This window comes from Chaetodon trifascialis, chromosome 18 (assembly GCF_039877785.1).
Source record: "Chaetodon trifascialis isolate fChaTrf1 chromosome 18, fChaTrf1.hap1, whole genome shotgun sequence".
NCBI classification, from domain to species: domain Eukaryota; kingdom Metazoa; phylum Chordata; class Actinopteri; order Chaetodontiformes; family Chaetodontidae; genus Chaetodon; species Chaetodon trifascialis.
The window spans coordinates 18,693,601-18,713,885 of record NC_092073.1 but is presented as its reverse complement, the minus strand read 5'-3'; the positions used below and the strand labels follow the sequence as shown (position 1 = coordinate 18,713,885).

The following is a 20,285-nucleotide window of genomic DNA, read 5'->3' as shown; positions in this document are numbered from 1 at the left end:
CATTGAAGTCTCCCAGCAGAACAATGGAGTCCCCGGTTGGAGCACTTTCCAGTACCCCTCCCAGGGACTCCAAGAAGGCCGGGTACTCTACGCTACTGTTCGGCCCGTAGGCCGAAACAATAGTGAGAGACCTATCCCCAACCCGAAGGCGCAGGGAAGCGACCCTCTCGCTCAGCGGGGAGAACTCCAACACATGGCGGCTGAGCTGGGGGGCTATAAGCAAGCCCACACCAGCTCGCCGCCTCTCACCGCGGGCAACTCCAGAGTAGAAGAGAGTCCAGCCTCTCTCAAGGAGTTGGGTTCCCGAGCCCAGACTGTGCGTGGAGGTGAGCCCGACTATCTCTAGCCGGTACCGCTCAACCTCCCGCACTAGCTCAGGCTCTTTCCCCCACAGTGAGGTGACATTCCATGTCCCCATAGCCAGAGTCGTTGTCCAGGATTTGGGTCGTCGGGGCCCCCGCCCACGACTGCTACCCATTCCACATAGCACCGGCCCCTTCTGATCCTTCCTGCGGGTGGTGGGCCTACGGGAAGGCGGGCCCACGTCGCTCCTTCGGGCTGTGCCCGGCCGGGTCCCGTGGGCAAAGACCCGGCCACCAGGCGCTCGCCTGCGAGCCCCAACCCCAGGCCTGGCTCCAGGGCGGGGCCCCGGTGACGCCAATCCGGGCGACGTACGCTTCCTTGCTTTAATTTCTTTCATAAGGGGCTTCTTGAACTGCTCTTAGTCTGACCCGTCACCTAGAACCTGTTTGCCTTGGGAGACCCTACCAGGGGCATTAAGCCCCGGACAACATAGCCTCTAGGATCATTCGGGTACTCAAACTCCTCCACCACGATAAGGTGGCAGTTCAAGGAGGAGGGAATCTGAAATAGCATAAAAGAAAACATTTGACAGTTTTAAATCTAACCTACACCAATCAAGACGTCGTTAAAACACACGATGATAATGACAACACCTGGAGGACTCTCATCTGCCAAAAGCGCTCGTCCCATCTGCCAGGTTGTCAACATTAATGCTGTTACGTCTACACGCCTCCATTACTCTCACACTGCTATGAATAAGCAAGCACAGGTGCCTCACAATAACATGATTTACTGCTTCATATAAAACTGTCAAGTGTGGATAATAACCATCCCTTGAATGCTCTTGCATCCTTAAATGTCACACGTTTTTTGCACCTTTTTGCATTGCAGCATGATGTCTCAGATCTGTCTGATCATATTTTAAATTCTATATGAGGCAACATGCTAAATCAGATGTGGTGTGTTTGGTATTTTCACCCTTTCCAGTTAACAATCAAATTTTGTGGTGTCACATCTGAAAAGTATTATTATCTCTAGTGATCTAATTGTTCTTTGCATGCGTCTTAGCAGTTCTGCAGAGCATCACGAGGTCGAGACTAAATGTAACTTGCATATCTCATTATGAGTGCAGTGCAAATTAAACCGTATCTTGCTGACCAACGACAACAACTTTGTGTCAGGCTTGTTTTTGCAGTGTGAAACAATGAATTTTGTCCTTCAATTATGATATTTCAATATCCTGCAATTAAAGCAACAGGATAGTTTTCTTGTCAGATTAAATGAAATAAATAGACCGTGCAGAAATTATGGGTAAAAAATATACAAATTGTATATCATGCAGGATAAATTCCTTGGATGCAGTCATGTGCTTTTACACATACATTTTACTGCACCAACAAATACAGAGTAAAATCAGTGAGCTGCTGGTCTTGGGTTCATAATGTCTCACTGGAGGAAAGAAAATTTAAATCTGTCCTTCAAGAAGTATTTTTGTTGAGCATACGAACTGGGGCTAAGGAAGAAGCACAACTCCCATGTGCACCCCATGGTGCCTGAGGGGCCCGCAAAACCACATTTCCACTAATTGACCTCCATGGCCATCCCGTAGTGTGTGTCCATATGCCTAAAAACTTTAAATGACACAATCACACACCCTGGCGGACAAAAGACGCATTTCAGTGCACAAAACCAGATTGCAGTGCGCCGCCAGCACCATAGAGGGCCCGTCAGTGTTTTGATATTGTTGTACCTCTGTGGTTAAACAAAAAATAAACGAAGAAGAAAAAGCCCCCTCAGCTGTGGAAAATGGCCGACGTTGAGATGGACATCGCGTCCACAAGAATGAATAATGGCAACGAACACGTGTAAGTTATTTAAGATAAGATGTTTGTGGTAATGAGGTGCAAGTGCCTTCCTCTACTAAAATCTAAAGGGAACTGTTGTGTAAGGAAGAACTGTGGGGGCGAACAGAAGCAGAAGCAGGTTCACGTTGTTGCCGGGCTAGCTAAATTACTTGTCAATGGCTGGCTAACGGTCATAGTCAACTAGCTAATGTTCTTTAGCTCGCCTAGCATTAAGTTTCGCTAAACGCATAACGCATAGAAGTGTAACTCGGCTGCGGGGTTATGTATTTTCTTCCATAAAATGTAGCTATACCTCGCAGGCCAGGCAAACATTGGGATTTGGCATCATGCAACGATGCAGTAACGTAAGATAGCATGGCTAGAAGCTAACTCAGGATGTAGCTTGCTAGCTCTAAGTTGGCTAAGAACGGTTAGCGTGTCCGAGCTAAGGAGTGAAAATCATCTTGGCGGTCGAGCTCAGGGAAGAGCGTGAAGTCAAGTTTCGTGGCTACAAATTAATATCGTTGATTTGAAGTAGATTTCTCTCCTTAAAAGTCGCATTTCTTAACGTTACTGCTCAGCGTTTCAGCAGTTTCAAGCTAAATTCAGCACATTACGTAACCGTGGTTTATCTCATGCTACCCACAGAGCTAACTTGTGCTTGTTGTGATCTGACGTGAACGTTCGTTAAACGTTGCTTTGTGAACGATGGTTTCCGTATTTTTGAAAACGTGCTTAAATGACTGTAGTGCAAGAGATGGACTTTATTCCGTATTTCCACAATGTCTGCTAATTAAATCTGGAAGAGGACGACAGGCAATAAAATATTTTCACGACTAATTTTTTTTTTTTTTAAGTTTTTCACATCGTGTTTTTTTTGGTGGTCTTATTAAACTGTAAGGACCAAAGTCGGTTTCGCCTCTGCCTCTAGAAAATATGTTTTTCTGATAGGAGAAGTCATTGGTGCCCTGGTTGCCAATGGTTACTAGTGTTGGGGGAGAGACAACAATAGAAAGCTGACAAACACTATGAGCTCAGTTTTTTAGAGGGTTTCAAAGTCTGGATTATTGTCATTGTCCATTAATACATCGATTATATTTTTAGCTAATTGGATGTTTATTGTGTATGTAAACAGTGTTAGTGCTGTATGTGTTGTTAATCTGTAATGTCTGCGTGTGGCAGCAGTGGTTCTGACAGCATTGTTGTAAATTAATCCTGTCGATCAAACAAACCAACAAACTGATAACTGGTCATTTTAGCACTGCTGTGTAATACTGTGCACTCTATATTTGTTCTCTTTGTAACAGGAAGCAAGATCTGGAAAGCCATGAAAGAAGTGGAAATGAGGACAGCGGAGACATGTCTGAGGAAGAAGAAGAGGAGGAGGAAGAGGTAGGGGTGGACCGCAGCAAGACCTAAATATCTTCAGTGGTATGATGCCATGATTCTGATCTAAATTTTTTACTTTACATTGAATTTAAATAAACTTGAATGTGGACAGTCTACACTTTGACGGTCTCAAACTGTAGTGGCAGTGGTGCTCTGTGTCTGCACCTCAATCTGGACACATTACACAAGAAATAGCAATACATGTTGCATAATATTTTGGCGGTTTTTCACAAAACTTTACAAATATTTAACGACTTAACAATATATCTAATTTAATTTAGAGTATCCTGTCTCTCTTCCTGTTATGCAGGAAGAGAGACAGCTATGTTATGTTTCCCTCAATGAATGAAAAATACATAATTCCAGTAATACCCATATTCATGCTGTTATGATCATCTTTTCGTAGGATGAACCCTAATCAAACCTTAAAAATACCTTAGTGTTTATCTCTAATTGTGTTCATATAATTCGGTTGAATACAACCACATAAAATTGGGATTATGTAAATATTGAGATTGTCTTACTCCTGAATGAATTGATAAGCTGATGTGTTGTATCTCGTCCTAGGAGGAGGCAGCGACTAATGGCGAGAAGACGGCAGAGGAGTCCAAACATCACAGCAGCAGCGGAAAACATAAGAGGAAAAAACACAAGCATCGTAGTAAGCACAAAAAACACAAGCATGCCTCTGATGAGGACAAGGACCGCAAACGCAAGCATCGTCACAAACACAGGAAACACAAACGCAAAGAGGGCTCCTCTCCCTCTGGTGCTGTCCTCTTTGGCTCCTCCAGCCACAGGAAAGTTGAATCCTCTCCCTCTTCTGGAAATCCAAGTCTGGACGACAGGGCCTTGCTGGAGGACTTGGAGAAACAGAGGGCCATGATCAAAGCTGAGCTGGACAGCCAGTTGATGGAGGGCAAGGTTCAGTCAGGCATGGGCTTGATCCTTCAGGGTTATAACTCTGGATCTGAAGAGGATGGAGATGCTAGGATCAGAAATGGCGAACAGCGTCAAAGGGGCAGCTCAGGTAAACCCATATCTCCCAGACCGGGAAAAAGTGGGAAATCTAGACGGGACTCAACAGAGGGCAGTAAATCCAGCGCCAGGCGTCGTAGTCGGAGTAAGTCTGCAGACAGGCAAGGACAGACCAAGGAGTCTAAGCAGGACAAGGTGACCAAAACCACGAAGGACACGGGCGTTAAAGACAGAGGCCGTGGCCGGAGCAGGTCAAAAGACAGAAAGCAGTCAGGCAGCACTGACAGGTCCAAGGACAGAACCAGGAAGTCCAACTCCCCCTCCAGCTGGAGAGGAGAGCAGAAAGGCAGCCGCTCCGATAAGCGTCCCTCTCCACAGCGGGATGACAGACCAAACCAGGAGAGAGGGAGCCGACGATCCAGATCAGCTGGCCGAGAACGTCCAAGTCGCTCAGATGCTGACCGAGACAAACGACCGGCCAAGTCCCCCTCCAAGGACGCGTCATCAGGGAAGGAGAACCGCTCCCCCCACAGACGAGGGCCTCACAGCCCCGTGAGGAAACGCAGTGCTTCCCCGCGCCATAGAGATTCCCACCACCCCTCAACTAGTGCCTCAGACAGGACATCGAAACAGAGCCACTCTCCCTCCAGAACAAGGTCCCCTCCCCGGAGAGGCCGCAGCCGCTCACCAGATGTGAACATCAGGAGGAGGGAGGCTGATAGGCAGGAGTCACCGCTAAGGTGGGTGACCTGACGTGTCTTGACTTTTAATACTTCTCACAGTAAAGTAAGTTGACCGACAGATGAATCAGAGTTAAATGCCTCACAAATCTATATTATCTGAGTCTAAAAGATGTACAGAGATCAAACGTTTGCCAGTTTGTCATTCGTTTACATAGGACATAGGACTTAGAGTGCCTTTGTGAAACAACAGAAGTCATCAGAGTGAATTATGGCATGAGTGAAATGTGAAATACAAAACATCTTAAAAGAGAAATATACCGTATCTGAAGGCTTTCACAGACAACTTTGTCCAAGTGACAACATAGAACGTCTGTCCACTGTCCTGATGTTTCTACAGGAAGCGTCCCCGGCCAGATGTAGGACCAGGTAGAGATAGATCACGAGATAACAGTCCCAGATCATCCTCCCGCCGCAGGGTGAGTCGCTCACCTCTAAGACGAAGGTCCCCGTCACTACGACGACGCTCCCGCTCTCCCCCTCGCAGACGGTCTCCACTGGGACACAGGTGATGTTGCTTGTTACTCAGCTTCCATTGGCCTATGCACGCACCAGAGGCGTTGTCGGGTGTTTGCATGTGGAACTTATACGAGGTAATTAACTATCCTTCCTTTACATATATGCCTCGCAGGTCTGGGGAGAGAGACCGGTACGGCAGACTCAGGCAGTACCGACGCTCAACGTCCCGCGATCGCGAGAGGAGAAGAAGACACAGCAGAGACGAGGACAAGTTCAAGGGCAGCCTTTCAGAGGGCATGAAAGTCGACCAGGAGTCCTCAGAGGAAGAAGTGTGAGTAAAAAAAAAAGCTCCTCTGACATCTGCTATACTTACAGAGGCAGGTGTTTCAGTGTTGTGTTACATATGAAATTATAACAAGTCGACGTGGGCAAAATTTGAAGATGTAAACAGGCAGTTTGTGATCCAGTTTCCCTTTTCAGCATTATTAAATTCACAGTCTGTACCAAACAGGGTGCTGATCTGATCATTTGCTCTCAACTGAAAGTTTAATTAGTGTAGTACGACGGCTACCAGCTGACTAATATGGGATAACTTGTTCTTGGTTTTGATGTCAAACTGTATGAAAGGCCTGAAAGAAAAGATCACAAAGAAGTTTTACCCTGACAATAACAGGAAGTTGTGATCCATAATTCTTGAGCCTTGTTTGTGTTTGTAGGTTGGACGACTTTGATGGAGAGGAGGTCGATGAAGAAGCTCTCATTGAGCAGCGCCGGCAGCAGCGCTTGGCCATAGTCCAGGTCTGTACATACGGCTCATCCAAACCTGCCGTGTTTTCAGCCACCGTGTCAGTTCAGTATTGATGAAGAAGCTATAAATGATGCTCTTTATTCAGTGATTTGTCTGCATGGAAACAAATGGCACCACTGACGTCCATGGCTTTCTGTGTTTGAGATGTATTCTTATGTTTCTGCCATTGCACAGAAATACAAGGTTGCGAACGAGGACACAAACATGGTGTCGGAGCCCAGCAGCCCACAGAGCAGCACACGCAGCCGTTCACCCTCACCCGATGACATCTTGGAGCGAGTAGCCGCAGACGTCAAGGAGTATGAACGCGAGAACCTCAACACCTTTGAGGCCAGCATCAAAGCCAAGCACAACCTCATCGCCCAGGAGAAAGACGGTAATGTCCTGCTCGGAGTGCTCATATATGTTGGCATACAAGGCAAACTGAATGAACCCCACCATCCGGTGTGTGCTCAGTAGTTAATTGAATTAATGCAGCTCATTTCTCTACAAGTATTTGTAGAGGAGTGTGATGTTGCAAAATTCAATATTGCTCTCCAACATGTCCCCAGGAATTGTTCAGATTTAAGTGTAAGTTGGCGCACACACACAGGTCACTGTGCTAAATGCTGCTCAGACATGCTGCCTCCTCATTGGGCAGATGTTATCTTCTCACCCCGACCAAACAGTGCTGTTTCCTCCATATCTGCTGGCCAGAAGTGTGTTTCTTCAGTTTGATCAGATATGGAGGAAGTCCAGTTTACAGAGGTGAAAGGTGAAAGGTGGGTCTGGGCCTTAAAATTCCTTGAACTCTAAATGTGCATTACTATTTGCACTTCCCTGCAGTTTGGAAGGATTTGACATTTTTGTGGCCTATTTCACTCCGTTATGTCAGACTGGCAAAGGACACCGGTCTGTGCAAAGCAAAAATGGCTTGATTTGTGTGAGAAATGCAGAGTTGTGTGATGCAGGCATTTTAATTTTCTTTCTTTCTGTCATGTGTTCATTCAGTTGCTGGCTTGTAATCCAAAGCCTGGCTGTCTCTGCCACCTGCAGCATATTTTGAGCTCTGCAGAGTATGTGAATCAAACACATGTTCCAGATATTCTGTTTTACAACATGGTGGACGACTAGAAACTCACCCCGTGTTGCTTTATTGTTTTTGTTTGTTTCAGGAGCAAACCCAAAGAAGCCTTCAGCCCCCGACATGTTTACAGAGTCAGATGACATGTTTGCTGCTGACTTTGATGTAAGTATTTTCAATTCAGGAAGGTCAAAAGTTGTGGTATTTCTAATCATCTTCTGCATTTTAGTATCTAATTATTTTTCACTGGCTTGGTCTGAAGCTTCACCCAGAAGAAGATGATAGGAAACTCTTGAATAGTCTCAGCAGCTGTTCCTCATTTCTGTGTTGTCTCTGCAGAGCGCCAGGATGAGAGCAGCAGGTGTAGGAAAGGACTTCAAGGAGAACCCCAACCTCAGGGACAACTGGACTGATGCTGAGGGTTACTACAGTAAGTGCAACCTGCCTACTCCTTATCTTTTTTCATACAGGTCTTCTCTGTGGGCAGACACGTGACATGGAGTGTGCCGCTATCCGTGGAAACACTCGTCAGTGCTTGCTTAGTGTCATGGCCGTGTCATGGTGGTTGCAGTGCATTAATCACACACATCCAAGTCTGTTAAACAAGTTTGTGTGATTATTTAGGGGTGAACATCGGCGAGACATTGGACAAGCGTTACGATGTGTACGGCTACACCGGCCAGGGTGTGTTCAGCAACGTGATCAGAGCCAGGGACACTGCCAGGGCCGGCCAGGAGGTGGCAGTCAAGATCATCCGAAACAATGAGCTGATGTGAGTCAAACACTTCTACAGGAGCAAATGTTTAACAAATGTTCCCAAACAAGTAAAGATACTCAGAAATACAATGCTTTCAGCAGCCGTTTCATTGAAGTTGCGTTGATGAACATCAATGATGTTTTTGGTCAACAGGCAGAAAACCGGGTTGAAAGAGTTGGAGTTCCTCAAGAAGCTGAATGACGCAGATCCTGACGACAAGTTCCACTGCCTCCGCCTCTTCAGGCACTTCTACCACAAGCAGCATCTTTGTCTGGTGTTTGAGCCTCTCAGGTGCTGAAAAAGGAAACTCATTTCTTCCCATTGATTTGAGATGTGTGCATCCACCGCTGTTGGTAATGTTTATGTGATGGCCTCACTTTCTAATGATCTTTTTTTTGTCATCCATAGTATGAATTTGCGAGAGGTGTTGAAGAAATACGGGAAGGATGTTGGGCTCCACATCAAGGCTGTTCGTTCCTACAGCCAGCAGCTCTTCTTGGCCCTCAAGCTGCTCAAACGATGCAACATCCTCCACGCTGACATCAAACCGGACAATATCCTGGTACAGAGCACACACTCAAAGTCAAGTTAAACAGGTTAATGAAAGCTCAACATGCCACAATCTTGTTTGTGCTCATTTCTTTCTTGTCCTGAAAAGGTGAACGAGTCAAAGACCATTTTGAAGCTGTGCGACTTTGGTTCTGCATCTCATGTTGCTGACAACGACATCACACCATACCTGGTCAGCAGGTTCTACAGAGCTCCAGAAATCAGTAAGTTGGATTATTTGCATCAATCAATCACACAGTTAATCAGCTGCATTCAAAATTGGACCTTGCTCATAATTTCTTTGTGTCTCAGTCATCGGAAAACCGTACGATTATGGGATTGACATGTGGTCTGTGGGCTGCACTTTATATGAGCTGTACACTGGCAAGATCCTGTTTCCCGGATCTTCTAACAATCACATGATCAAACTAGCGATGGACCTCAAGGGCAAGATGCCCAACAAGGTAAAGTTGCATCATAAATTTTCACTTCCATCAGCTATTGTTTCCCCCTTTCCTGCATGAAGTGAGACATGTTGCTCTTCCATGCAGCGTTCAAGACGTTATGGCTGATGCAACGATGTGGTTTTCTTTCCTCAGATGATCCGTAAAGGCTTATTCAAAGACCAGCACTTCGATCAGAATTTGAACTTCCTGTACATTGAAGTAGACAAAGTGACAGAAAGGGTGAGGTGTTCCTACTTATTTCTGCTATTTTCACCTGATGAAATTAATATGTCTTAGTGTCATAACGAGTATGAAATGTTATTTCTGGGCTGTTCAGATCAATACATCATAACTGAGTCAACTTTGCATCTCCACTCATTTCTCCATATCTCTGCCCCATCAGGAGAAGGTGACGGTGATGAGCACCATCAACCCCACCAAAGACCTGCTGGCAGACATGATAGGAGGCCAGCGACTGCCTGAGGACCAGAGGAAGAAGGTGATGCAACTGAAGGACCTGCTGGACGCCACCCTGATGCTGGACCCAGCCAAACGCATCAGCATCAACCAGGCGCTGCAGCACCCGTTCATCCAGGAGAAGATCTGACACCCTGAACGCCACACACTCCCAGAGCAGACACAGAACCAACCACTAAACTGAAAGCTCTGCGGGAGCCCTGCCGTGACGCAGCCAGCCCACAGACTTCTATTCAGAATGTCATTGATTTATCTTCTTCCTCAACTTTATTTTGTCTATGGATACATAATTGTGCTTTATTGTAAATAGATCATTGAAATGGTAGCCATTCTTGAAGACACTGATTTTGCGATTTATTATTGTAAACTTCAACCCCTCATACCCAGCAATGCAGTTATGGACTTTTTTTTATTTAACTGGCATTGGAGTGACAGATGTTTTAAAGAAAAATATAATTCCTGTAAATACTGTATGTCTATTGCATTAACAATCTCGAGCAGCAGACAGTTGAGTTTCGTTGTAGTTGCAGATGTCTAAATACATCATTTCTTTCTTAACCACAGTTGTCATTGTGGGGCGATGCATGCTTCTGAATGTGCACCCTTTGTTCTCTAGATTTCTGTGGTGCAGGCCTGTGTAAATGCTCTGTTTGTGCATCAGTGTCCCACATAGGAAGGAATAGATGCATATTATGTACTCCTTGGACAAGTTTTTCTTTGTTTTGTTTTTCAAAGCAGGTAGTCATTGTTTTCTGTTGCTGGAAATTTCCATGTTTTTAACCCCCCCCCCCCCCCCTCCAGCGCTCTGGCTTGGTCCTGGCTCTTAAGGCTCTCACATTCAAGTGCCTCCTGTATGAGCCTCGTGTGTTGAAACACCAAACAATGCTGGCCTGTTGAAGCCACACCTGTGACCCTCCTCTTCCATTGTTGTATATAGTCCACAGTTACTGTCATTTCATGTGTGATTTTTTTTTCCCATTAAGTGGTAAAAAAAACAATCTTGTGATTTCAATAAAGAATAGTTGTGGAAACGCTGCTGAAAGAGCACCTTCAGTATAAGACAACTTTTCAGTAATAAAATGTTTCCTATTGTATACCAAACCCCCTTTCTTCATTCTATCCCCAGCATGCGGACACGATGCCCTGTGCATCCTGTTTATCAATAGTTCAGTGCATATGAAATTTTTAAGCACTTAAGAGGAAGCGAAAGTCGTGGAACGTGCACAGATTTTGCAACTGGATGGCAACTGCCCAAAAGAGGCTTTTTGATCCTCGTCCACCCTTAAGTGCCGTCTGAAGATGGCAAGAGAGTTTGCAGGGATACGCTGCAGCTTCCGAAGCATCAAAAGTGAAAATGCTCTATCTTGTTTCCAGTTGGAACAATTTACAGCTCTCATGCTCCCTCTGCAGTGGAAAGTGTCTGTGCCCTTCATTTCCGTCACATGATTGCACTTGTGTTGAGCTTCAAAAAAAGCATAATGGGAGACTCGCTTAGAGTAGATTCCCATTTTTCTCCGTCTGGAAAGTTAGGGAGTGACGCCAGAGCCCTCTGTGCTCACCTGAAGCGTGTTAAAAGGACTTCAGATATGAGCTGATGGGCCGTCAGCCTTAAAGGCTCTGTAAATACATGTGGACTAAAGTGGAGTAAGCACCGGTAAAGATGTCCGGGTGAATGAGCAGGGATGCTAACACCTACTGGCTTTAATCTCAACACACAGAGATGAAGGCTTTTAATGTGAACATGTATCCAAACAAGTCATTTTAAGCACGCTATCAAAATTCATGAGGCTGAAATTGACAAACTGCTCATCTCACGCCTTTCAATGGACTTGTAATTTCTTAGGATGATCAGGAGAGGGCATCAGAAGCACTAGAGATACTTTCTGAATGAAGTTCCCGATAGTGACTGTGTTTCTTGTATTCCGTAATGAGAGGAGCATATTCCCAAACAATAATCTAAAGCAACATCGGGCCATGTATTTATTTACTGTCTTGTCACAGTTTAATATAAGGAGTGTGTGCACAAGTACAGAGGTAGTTATTCTGTTTATACTCCATCTTGGGTTGAAACAAAACCATAATTCAAACCAGTGTGTTTCGTATTTTATCAAACTCAGCATATAAAGAAGAAAAGAGACTTAAAATATAATTTCCATTTTTATTAAAACCATACAAACATTTGTTGTCAGTTATAAAAGAGCAAAGTGGCTCTTCTGGCGGAGGGGCAGTGCTGGGCCCTTGAAGCTCCGCTCTGAGCCAGATGTGTCTGGCCTCTAACCAGGGCCTGGGAATCCCTGCTTTCAAAGTCAATTCTTTATTGGCCCCAGGATACTCCCCATTTCCTCTGCTAAACCTACAGAAAAGAGTATTGTATTTACACATTATATATAAAAGAGCACAATAAATGTGAAAACTTAAAAAAAAAAAACAAAATCAAAGAAAAGTAGAATGCATTTCGCAAATCTTAACTTTTCTGATATTCAGACTTTTCTTATATAAATGTTCTGTCATTTTATCTTTTTTTTTTCAGGTCTCACAAGACACTTTAAATGTTATTCTTTAATTTTTTCATAATTCACAATGGAAGATTGGCAGTGATCTTTCTCTTTACCGACAGGCAGATACTTATATAAGGCACATACCTCGATGTAATTTCCCTCCTGCAAAGGAAATGATTTCTACTTTTTTGAGAAAAAAACAAACAAACAAAACAAAACAAAACAAAAAAAAAAACACCATCAATGCACAGCTACAAAAATGACAAAAGTACCAAAGAACAATAAAACAATTTGTACCTCATTGCTTTGATGCTGAATAAAAGGTAAACTACTCAATATTCTGTGTTCAGTCACATAAGACTGCAAGGCAATACTAACACTGTTGACAAAGTCACTGCAATACTTGATGGCAGTACACATTCTGAATTTAAGAGCTTTGGAGAAAACAATACAGATGATTTCCTATGAAACAAAACACGTCACTTTACAGCATTTATCATCATGAGAGGGAAGTTCATGTGCTGCGGACCACCATTGGCCATTAAGACACATCAAAAACATGAAGTACTCATATCTATTAATGTCAGCATACATAAAGCACCAAATGGGACCTTTGATCATCAAGGAGAAAATGTCCGTGTTCACATCAGCTCCGAGCAACCGTGCAATCCAACGTCAATAATCAAGATTATCACAAACAGAATATAAAAACACTGTTATATACACTTGTGAGTACCTTAGCAGACTAACTAAATTGAGCTATTTAGATATCAAGTAGACGACTATCTACGGTGCTTTGAACACTTGGATGTGTCCATTTTTTGGACTCGATACCGAACCGCAGTTAACTCTTGACAAAAACACCACTTGGTAAAACTTGGTAGAAGCACTGAAACATTTACAGATTCACAAAAGTAACGTTTAAACAAAATGACAACAAATGTAAATACACCACTTATTCAAACCTATGATATCTAAAGTTATCACCAGGGCCCGTTAAATTAATGACCCATGTCTGACCTGCTGTAATAAGATTGGATTTAGCGGCTTTGTACCTGTCAGCGATCAGAGCGGTAGATACTTGGCACATGGGCTAGTCTATTACTTATATAGACAGTGTTCATGTTTAACCTTGAATACATGCATTTTTACCATCAGTGTGTACAGCAAAAACAGTGACAATACACAGAATACTGTTTTAAAGAAGTGAGCTTTTGCTCACCATCACATAGTCATACAAAGAGAAGAGCTTCCAAAAATAGCCTACATTCCACAAAAGGAATATAACTATTTATCTATACATAATTTTGACACATCCCATTTCTGTGTGGGATGACATTTTTACAAAATAAATGGGTTTGGCAACTGCCTGATCCACAACACTTTTAAGTACATAATAAAGTTCTCATAATTGCCACTTTGGTCTTAATCTTCACATACACCAGAGTTTTTCTCTTCCTTTTTTCCATTTTTCCTAAGGGAGGAGAAAGCTGAGAGAGAGAGAGCAGCTACTGCATGATAGCCAGGAACTTGCTCTCCTCAGCAAGCGTGGTGAGGAGCGAGCTCATGTCTCCAATTGCCATGTTGTTTAGGCCAGGGGCCACACTGTGGAACGCCGCGGATGCTCGAGGGGTGGTCAGGCGTGATGAGGTTCTGGACAGACCCTGGAAGATGGAGGGACTCAACACCCCTGAGACCAAGCTACCCTGGTCAAAGCCATCCTCCAGCATGGCACCAAAGTCCAGACTTGCGTTTTCATCTAATACAACAGGCACATTGCCGTCCACTGTGCTGGTCACCTGGTCTGCACCAGGGGAGAGAAGGGCAACCGAGTTCCCGCTGCCACTGCCACCACCTTGTCCCACAGACTCAGTCATGGAGTCCAGTAAGCACTGGTCCCCCAGGACAGGGAACGAGGAGGCTTTGTGATCCGCTGGTTCATAAGAGAGGCAGTCACCAAAGCCCTGCTCTAAGTATCCATGGTCTGGAGCCTCCAGTTTCAGCCCAGATACCTGATGCGCAAGGGAACAGTGATCCCCACTTCTCTGCAGTTGTTGCTGCTGGTTGAGACTAGCCTGAATTTCAGTGGAATTCTCGGGGTTGAGGTACTGCTGGGTCCGGACTGAGTTCCTGTAACTGTTGATCGGTGGGTGAGGGGCATGGACCTGCCGATTGTGATGAAGAGCAGTTCCCTGGGAGAGGCTGGCTAGGCTGTCCATAGAGACCCTGCTAAGGACTAGGTTGTTCCCGACCTGGCAAGAGCTGCTGCTGTTGTGGTTCTGCTGAAAGTGGCTCTGTTTCTGAGGTCCATTGGAGGCCTGCTGTTTGAAACTCTGTGGAAGAGGCCCATCAATGATCTCTGAGAAGTTAGGCCTTCCGAAGGTGTTCATAGAGTTGTGACCTGTACCTCTCATCTCCATGCAGGAGTTAGGCGATGTCTCCAGCTTCACCACAGGGTTGACACAGCAAGCACTCTGCGACTGATTAGCCTGGGCACAACTGTTCTGGATATCAAGGGACACTTGCTGCTGTACCACCATGTTTCCAAACCTGCCAAAAGGCGCGGATACAGGTCCACGTTCTGAGCCCAACCACCTTCCACACTGTGTCTGGTGGTTTTGTTCCCTCTGAGGAGACCTGTCAGCACTCCCGGAGCTAACTTCATTCCACTGGATGGGAAGCTTACTAGGGCTCTTCCGTTCTGCTATCTGGTGGTGCTGTAGGCTGTGGGACCCAAGGAAGGCCATATTCAACCCTGAAGTCTGGATCTGTTCTATGTCCTCCATAGATGGATGAGAGGTGTCCCTTTGGCTAGAAGCGATTTGGTCCTCAGTGTGCATGTAGGAGCCACCATCCACCTGAACCTGGGAGTGGAGATACTGCACCAGGTCATCTGGTAGCATATCCTCATCCCCAAGCAGCAGGCCAGCCTCACCATCATCCTCCATGGCCAGGGCTTCTAAGGCTGCATGTTCTGCGATGCTGGGGGTGTACGGTGAGTGCTGCAGGCCTCTCTGCAGGTTGCCCTCTGAGCGTGTGTAGTTCTGCAGGCTAAAGTTGCGAGTTTCAGGTGTAGAATGATGAGACAGAGGTGGAAGAGGGTGGAGGTTGTTAAGGCTGTTGAAGCGTTGCACTGGGGGCAGATTGCAAATATCAGGAGCCTGCGTCCGCACGGGGTCACTGGCCCTCCGGTTACCATTAAGTGGTCCCTCACCAGGATAGAGGACCCTTCTCCTGTAACCTGCATGCCCCATATACCCATTGGTAAACCCGTTGGTGCCATCACTGCAGCGATGTGGCCTTACTAGAGGTGGTAAGGAGTGGTTGCTGTCACCCTCATCCATCATAGCCATGCGAGTCTTCAAGCTCATGCGCTCCATGTTGGGTAGAGGGGTGGGAGGTGGGCCACCAGTTGCTGCTGCATACTTGGCTTTCAGGTGGTAGTGCTGTGCTGGGGTTAAATTGAGCATCCCCCGTGACCCCCCTCCTCCTCCTATACCTAATCCCCCCACACCTCCACAGCCCCCACCTGAGAGTATTCCTCCACCCCCTCCTCCTATCCCACCTCCATACTGGCTTGCCTCGCTGGACCGGCGGGAGGCGTCAGTGGAGATAGGGTCATACGAGTCGGTGGAGCTAAGGTTGTGGAGGCGGCGGTGGTGGGCGGCTGCCATCGTACCCTCACTCTGGGAAGCCTGGCTGGAGCGTCGACTGGAGAAGCAGGGGGAGATGCCTGAGGAGCGTCGACTGCTGCTCAGGTAGGCCGAACTGGTGGCACTGCCACTGCTGTCACGCCGGTCTCGGAGCAAATTAAGCACTGTTAGCTCTGTGCTGCCCAGCTCAGCATGAGCAGGTGGCTGAGGAGCAGACACCCCCCATTGCCTGCCCAGACAGGATCCTGGGAAGAAACACAGACAGAGACAAAGGAATGAAGAAAGTTTGGACACTGACCCGAGAGAACGAGGAAATTATGTGGTGAAAGGGAGATTGCAGGAGGAGCAGAGAGAAACAGCCAAATAAGTTAAGTGTAAGTGTGGAGAGATCCCTCAAACAGATGTTGCCGTAGACAACAAGCAGCACTTGGCCATGAAACATTGTTACATGCTATTTTCTCTGATATGATATGCGGCTTGATATGGTTTTGATAGCATTTTCCAGCGGAACAGTAAATTTTAAGCATTTGTTTTGCCTGAATGCTTCAGCCAAAACGGACAAGATGGAATTTATGATAACGTATTTCTCACAGAGTGATTTGTACAAATATTTGCGGTGATGTGTAAATTCTGTGTGCCGGTGCTTTTTAACTGTAGAATACCCACATGAGCTCAACTAAGGATACTAGACGCTGTTGTGAATTTGCGAGGAGGCTTTGGAAAAACATCATGAGAGTATGTGGGAAAAGGTTCTTGTACCCAGCCGGACCAAAATTCAAGGATTTTCAAACAAAATAAAAAAGTTAAAAAATTAATCTTACCCTTCCCCAGGATGTTGGGTAGTGTGGAGCCTTTTGGGGGCGGTGTAGGGGACAGGGGCCCCAGCCTGGGCAGCGCTCCATTCACCTGCTTCAGCCTCTCCATCTTGATGTGCTCCATCCAGCGCAGGGGGCGGCCGACACTTCGCCTCGCCTGCAGGGTCAGCATGGCCGTGGTTGCCGTGGAGACTGTGGAATCCATGATGGGGGCCGGCTCACCCTCACACTCCTCGTCCGCCTCCTCATCGTTTTCCTCTTTCTCCTCGTTCTCCTCCAGCCCCTCCCCTGGCGAGCGTCCGGCGCTCACAGCAAGCTGGACTCCACTGCTGGGATAGGTGCTGATGGGGGACTGGTCACTGCTGCATGTAGACTGACCGCCAGGGCTTGGCTGAGACGTCTGACAGACACAGGAGGAAGGAAAGGAAGAAGTAAGAAAAGCAAATGACCATCTAGTTTATTTCAGGTAACACACAGGAAGATATATAATGTCACATGTCACAAACGATGGTGCGATGCGGTCGTTTGAATGATGCATTCCCTGAAACATTAGCCGACGATTATCATTCACGAAAGATGACTGAGCATTATGAAACGTAACCCGACTCACTTGTTTATATAATCATCTTGCATAATCACTGCAGTTTGAGCTGGTTCATCAAACACGAGAACCAACTTCTGCATTTATTCTTTCAGCAAAAAAACTTGTTTGGAAGACAATGTTTTGCACATTATTGGGGCATGAGTAATGCCTCCCCTTGTGATCCAATCGGGGCGCCCCCCCCCCACCCCCCCAAACACACACGCACACAAATGTTTTAAAAGAGAAGCATGCTTTGGGTTGTTTTCAGGATAAGCAAATAGGATAAAGGCCTCTTGTGAGAATGGCTAGTGCCTAATTAGGTTGTTTACTGAATTTTAGGAACTATGTTGCACAGAGGAATAATGAAATCACTTTTTCTGGCATCGAGTATAAATACTGTGTTCGAGGGTGTTCATCCTTTTTTACTGTGTGAATGAATTTGGCTGCACGGTGGAGCTCTGGGCAGGATCGGGCATATTTTCAATGTCCTCGCTGTCCTGACCAAAGGCATTGCTCTTTTGGTAAACATCACTGCCACTCTTCAAAGTGTTGTACAGTGAAATGAGAAGAATGATCTTTTTTTGAATGCGAGGGATGAGGGGAGCCCACAATGAACCAAATCTGGCCTGTTTTGGGTGAATGTCAAGTCAAGCAGTTGTGATGGGATGAGCAAATGTCCGACAGACAATGAAACGATGAGCACAAACAGAGAAAGTGAGACTTTTCAAGAATATTTTACAAATGCAAGATGAAGGGATACCCATCTCACCTGATTACCCACTGTCCTTAGAAAGGGAAGGAGAGAAATGCCAAAGCATTGGATGGAAGAAAAGGTTTACTCATTAGAAGACTTCAGTGTTAAATGTGCATGTCCCCAATTCACTGTTCAATCACACAGAACCCTAAAACACTAGACCTTTAGATTATATGAAAGTCAAGGAATTAGTGTGAGAAAAGAATCAAAATAAGGTGAAAGGTTGATGTTAAGTCTCACCATGGGCTTCTCTGTCTTGATGGACTTGACTTGCAGACATTCATCCTGTTTTGAGGTAGCATGGTTGTACTCCCTTTGGTCCGTATACCCACCCAGGGGCAGCTGCCCTGGTGACCGGCCCTGGCCGTTGCCCCCAGGCTCCCGGGGTTGGGGCGGGGGGCGCGGGTAATCTCCACGCTGTTTCTTGGTGACGTGTGCCTCCGGCCCGTGCACCGTCTTCACGTGCTTACGTAAGGAGCTCGGGTCCGTGTAGCGTTTGGTGCAGCCTGGGATTTTACACACATACGGTTTCTAAAAATGAAAGGAGAAAGGTGAGCTGTGAGAAACACGCTGCTTAGAATCGTAATGAAGGAGCGGAATTGTCAGAAGGTATATCAGTACCTCATTTGAGTGTGTGCGATTCTGATGTTTCGCCCGATCTGAGGCGTTGGAAAAGGCCTTGTTGCAGCCTTCGTGTTCACACACGTAAGGTTTCTCTCCGGTGTGGGAGCGTAAGTGAGTCTTAAGGTTTTCAAGACGGGAGTAGGCCTTGGTGCAGCCCTCAAACTGAAGGAAGAGAGAGAAGAAGAAGAAGAGGACATCACTCACACAGCTTTTCATCTGTAAAACAAATGAAGTCAACTGAGCACACGTAGCAGTGTCCTTACTGTGCACTTGTGGGGTTTTTCCCCAGTATGCCTGCGCATGTGGACCACCAGCATGTATTGTGCCTTGAAGGGCTTCTGCTCTCGAGAGCATTCCTCCCACCGACACACAAACTCCTTCTTCTCCCCGTGGATGTGGTCGTTGTTGATGTGCTAGAAAAGGAGATGACAGAACTTTAACCAAAGTGCATCATTATAAGCTCTTGTGTCTGTACATGAAAATGAAGGATGGACCAAGAGCAATGTTATTTTGCCTTGAACTGATTTGTTGTTTGGCTTGAGGAATGTTTCCTCCGCAGCACAGGAGGCAAATGTGGCATTCTCTTTCCTGTTTTCCATTTCTTTTAATGTGGTACGCTCTCCATTTAATTTCTTCCATCTCACTCCTCTAACTCTTTCCTTTCTTTTCTGCACAAACGCAGTGTGTGTGGGGGGGGGGGGCAGACTTGTGAGTCCCAGTGTCCGATCTGAACAGGATTTTCAAATAAAACCCTGTCACTTCGCATCACATTGGGCCCTCGCCCCTCCATGACAAGTGCTGACAGTTGTGCTGCTGTGGCAACTTCCAATCTGAGGCTTAGGAAGAAGGGGAGGAGGGAGGGAGGTGAGGAGATAGGGCGAGAAATCAAAAGTTCAGTCGAGGCGTCTGAAATGCGAGGGCTTTACAACTCCAGCCAAGCATTATATCTGCGAGCACCACCTTTCTCCTGCTCCATCCCTTTCTCGCTTCCCCTTTTTTCCCCGTCTTTCTTCTTCTCTTCTCACTAACCGTCTCGTAAAACCGAGTAAGTGGTGAATGTTACAGGGGAATGAAGGAGGAGAAAAAAAAGTCACGCAGAGCCTCTGGGGACAGTCAACATCTGGCTCTCTTTCAGAGACAACACTGTGGTGGCCTCTGAAGTGCCTTTCCGGGAGCAATTTAAGCCCAGGGAGACAGACACAATATCCTGACCAAAAGAAAACGATATTATTAAATTCCTAAGCAGCAGAGAAGAGTCTTTTTACCTTAGGGGTGAATGAAGAGGGACAGTTGGCAATAGAGGAAGAGGAAATAGAGACTTGACTTTGACTGCTCCTAAATATCTGGGGAAACGTGCTTTCTTTGAGCACTTACTCGCAGGATTGTTGAGCTATAAAACATGCGGAACCACAGCAAATAAGGAATTCAGGGTCAGTTCCCCTCCAGGCATGACACTGCTCTGACAACAGCATCTTTGTCCCAGCCCAGTGCCCTGCCCACTGGCCATATCATGACCAGAAAACATCCTATTTTTAATCTTTGTTC

General features: G+C 46.0%; 2 protein-coding genes across 2 annotated transcripts in view; one reads left to right on the top strand and one right to left on the bottom strand.

The window, feature by feature from the left end:
* Positions 1–2,080: 2,080 nt before the first annotated feature.
* prpf4bb (pre-mRNA processing factor 4Bb) lies at positions 2,081–10,912 on the top strand. Its single transcript, XM_070986079.1, has 16 exons — positions 2,081–2,168; positions 3,455–3,539; positions 4,104–5,254; positions 5,595–5,762; positions 5,886–6,044; positions 6,430–6,511; positions 6,696–6,897; positions 7,676–7,749; positions 7,924–8,014; positions 8,209–8,356; positions 8,495–8,632; positions 8,750–8,903; positions 9,000–9,114; positions 9,203–9,354; positions 9,490–9,576; positions 9,740–10,912. Exons 1-16 carry the CDS (start codon positions 2,110–2,112, stop codon positions 9,941–9,943), a joined length of 3,069 nt encoding a protein of 1,022 aa, XP_070842180.1. The 5' UTR covers positions 2,081–2,109; the 3' UTR covers positions 9,944–10,912.
* Positions 10,913–11,960: 1,048 nt separating this feature from the next.
* gli3 (GLI family zinc finger 3) overlaps positions 11,961–20,285 on the bottom strand; it is a 92,534-nt gene continuing 84,209 nt past the window's right edge. The window contains exons 11-15 of the mRNA XM_070986142.1: positions 19,004–19,153; positions 18,738–18,902; positions 18,357–18,647; positions 16,786–17,179; positions 11,961–16,209 (exon numbers count right to left, since the gene is read on the bottom strand). Coding sequence (XP_070842243.1) covers positions 13,820–16,209; positions 16,786–17,179; positions 18,357–18,647; positions 18,738–18,902; positions 19,004–19,153 — 3,390 coding nt within the window. The 3' untranslated portion in view covers positions 11,961–13,819. The remainder of the gene's footprint in view (positions 16,210–16,785; positions 17,180–18,356; positions 18,648–18,737; positions 18,903–19,003; positions 19,154–20,285) is intronic.

Coding starts and splice junctions, on each gene's coding strand:
- prpf4bb (XM_070986079.1), top strand. CDS start 2,110: ATGGCCGACGTTGAGATGGACATCGCGTCCACAAGAATGAATAATGGC. Junction 8,357..8,494: donor ATCCGAAACAATGAGCTGAT/GTGAGTCAAACA, acceptor TTTGGTCAACAG/GCAGAAAACCGGGTTGAAAG. Junction 8,633..8,749: donor CTGGTGTTTGAGCCTCTCAG/GTGCTGAAAAAG, acceptor TGTCATCCATAG/TATGAATTTGCGAGAGGTGT.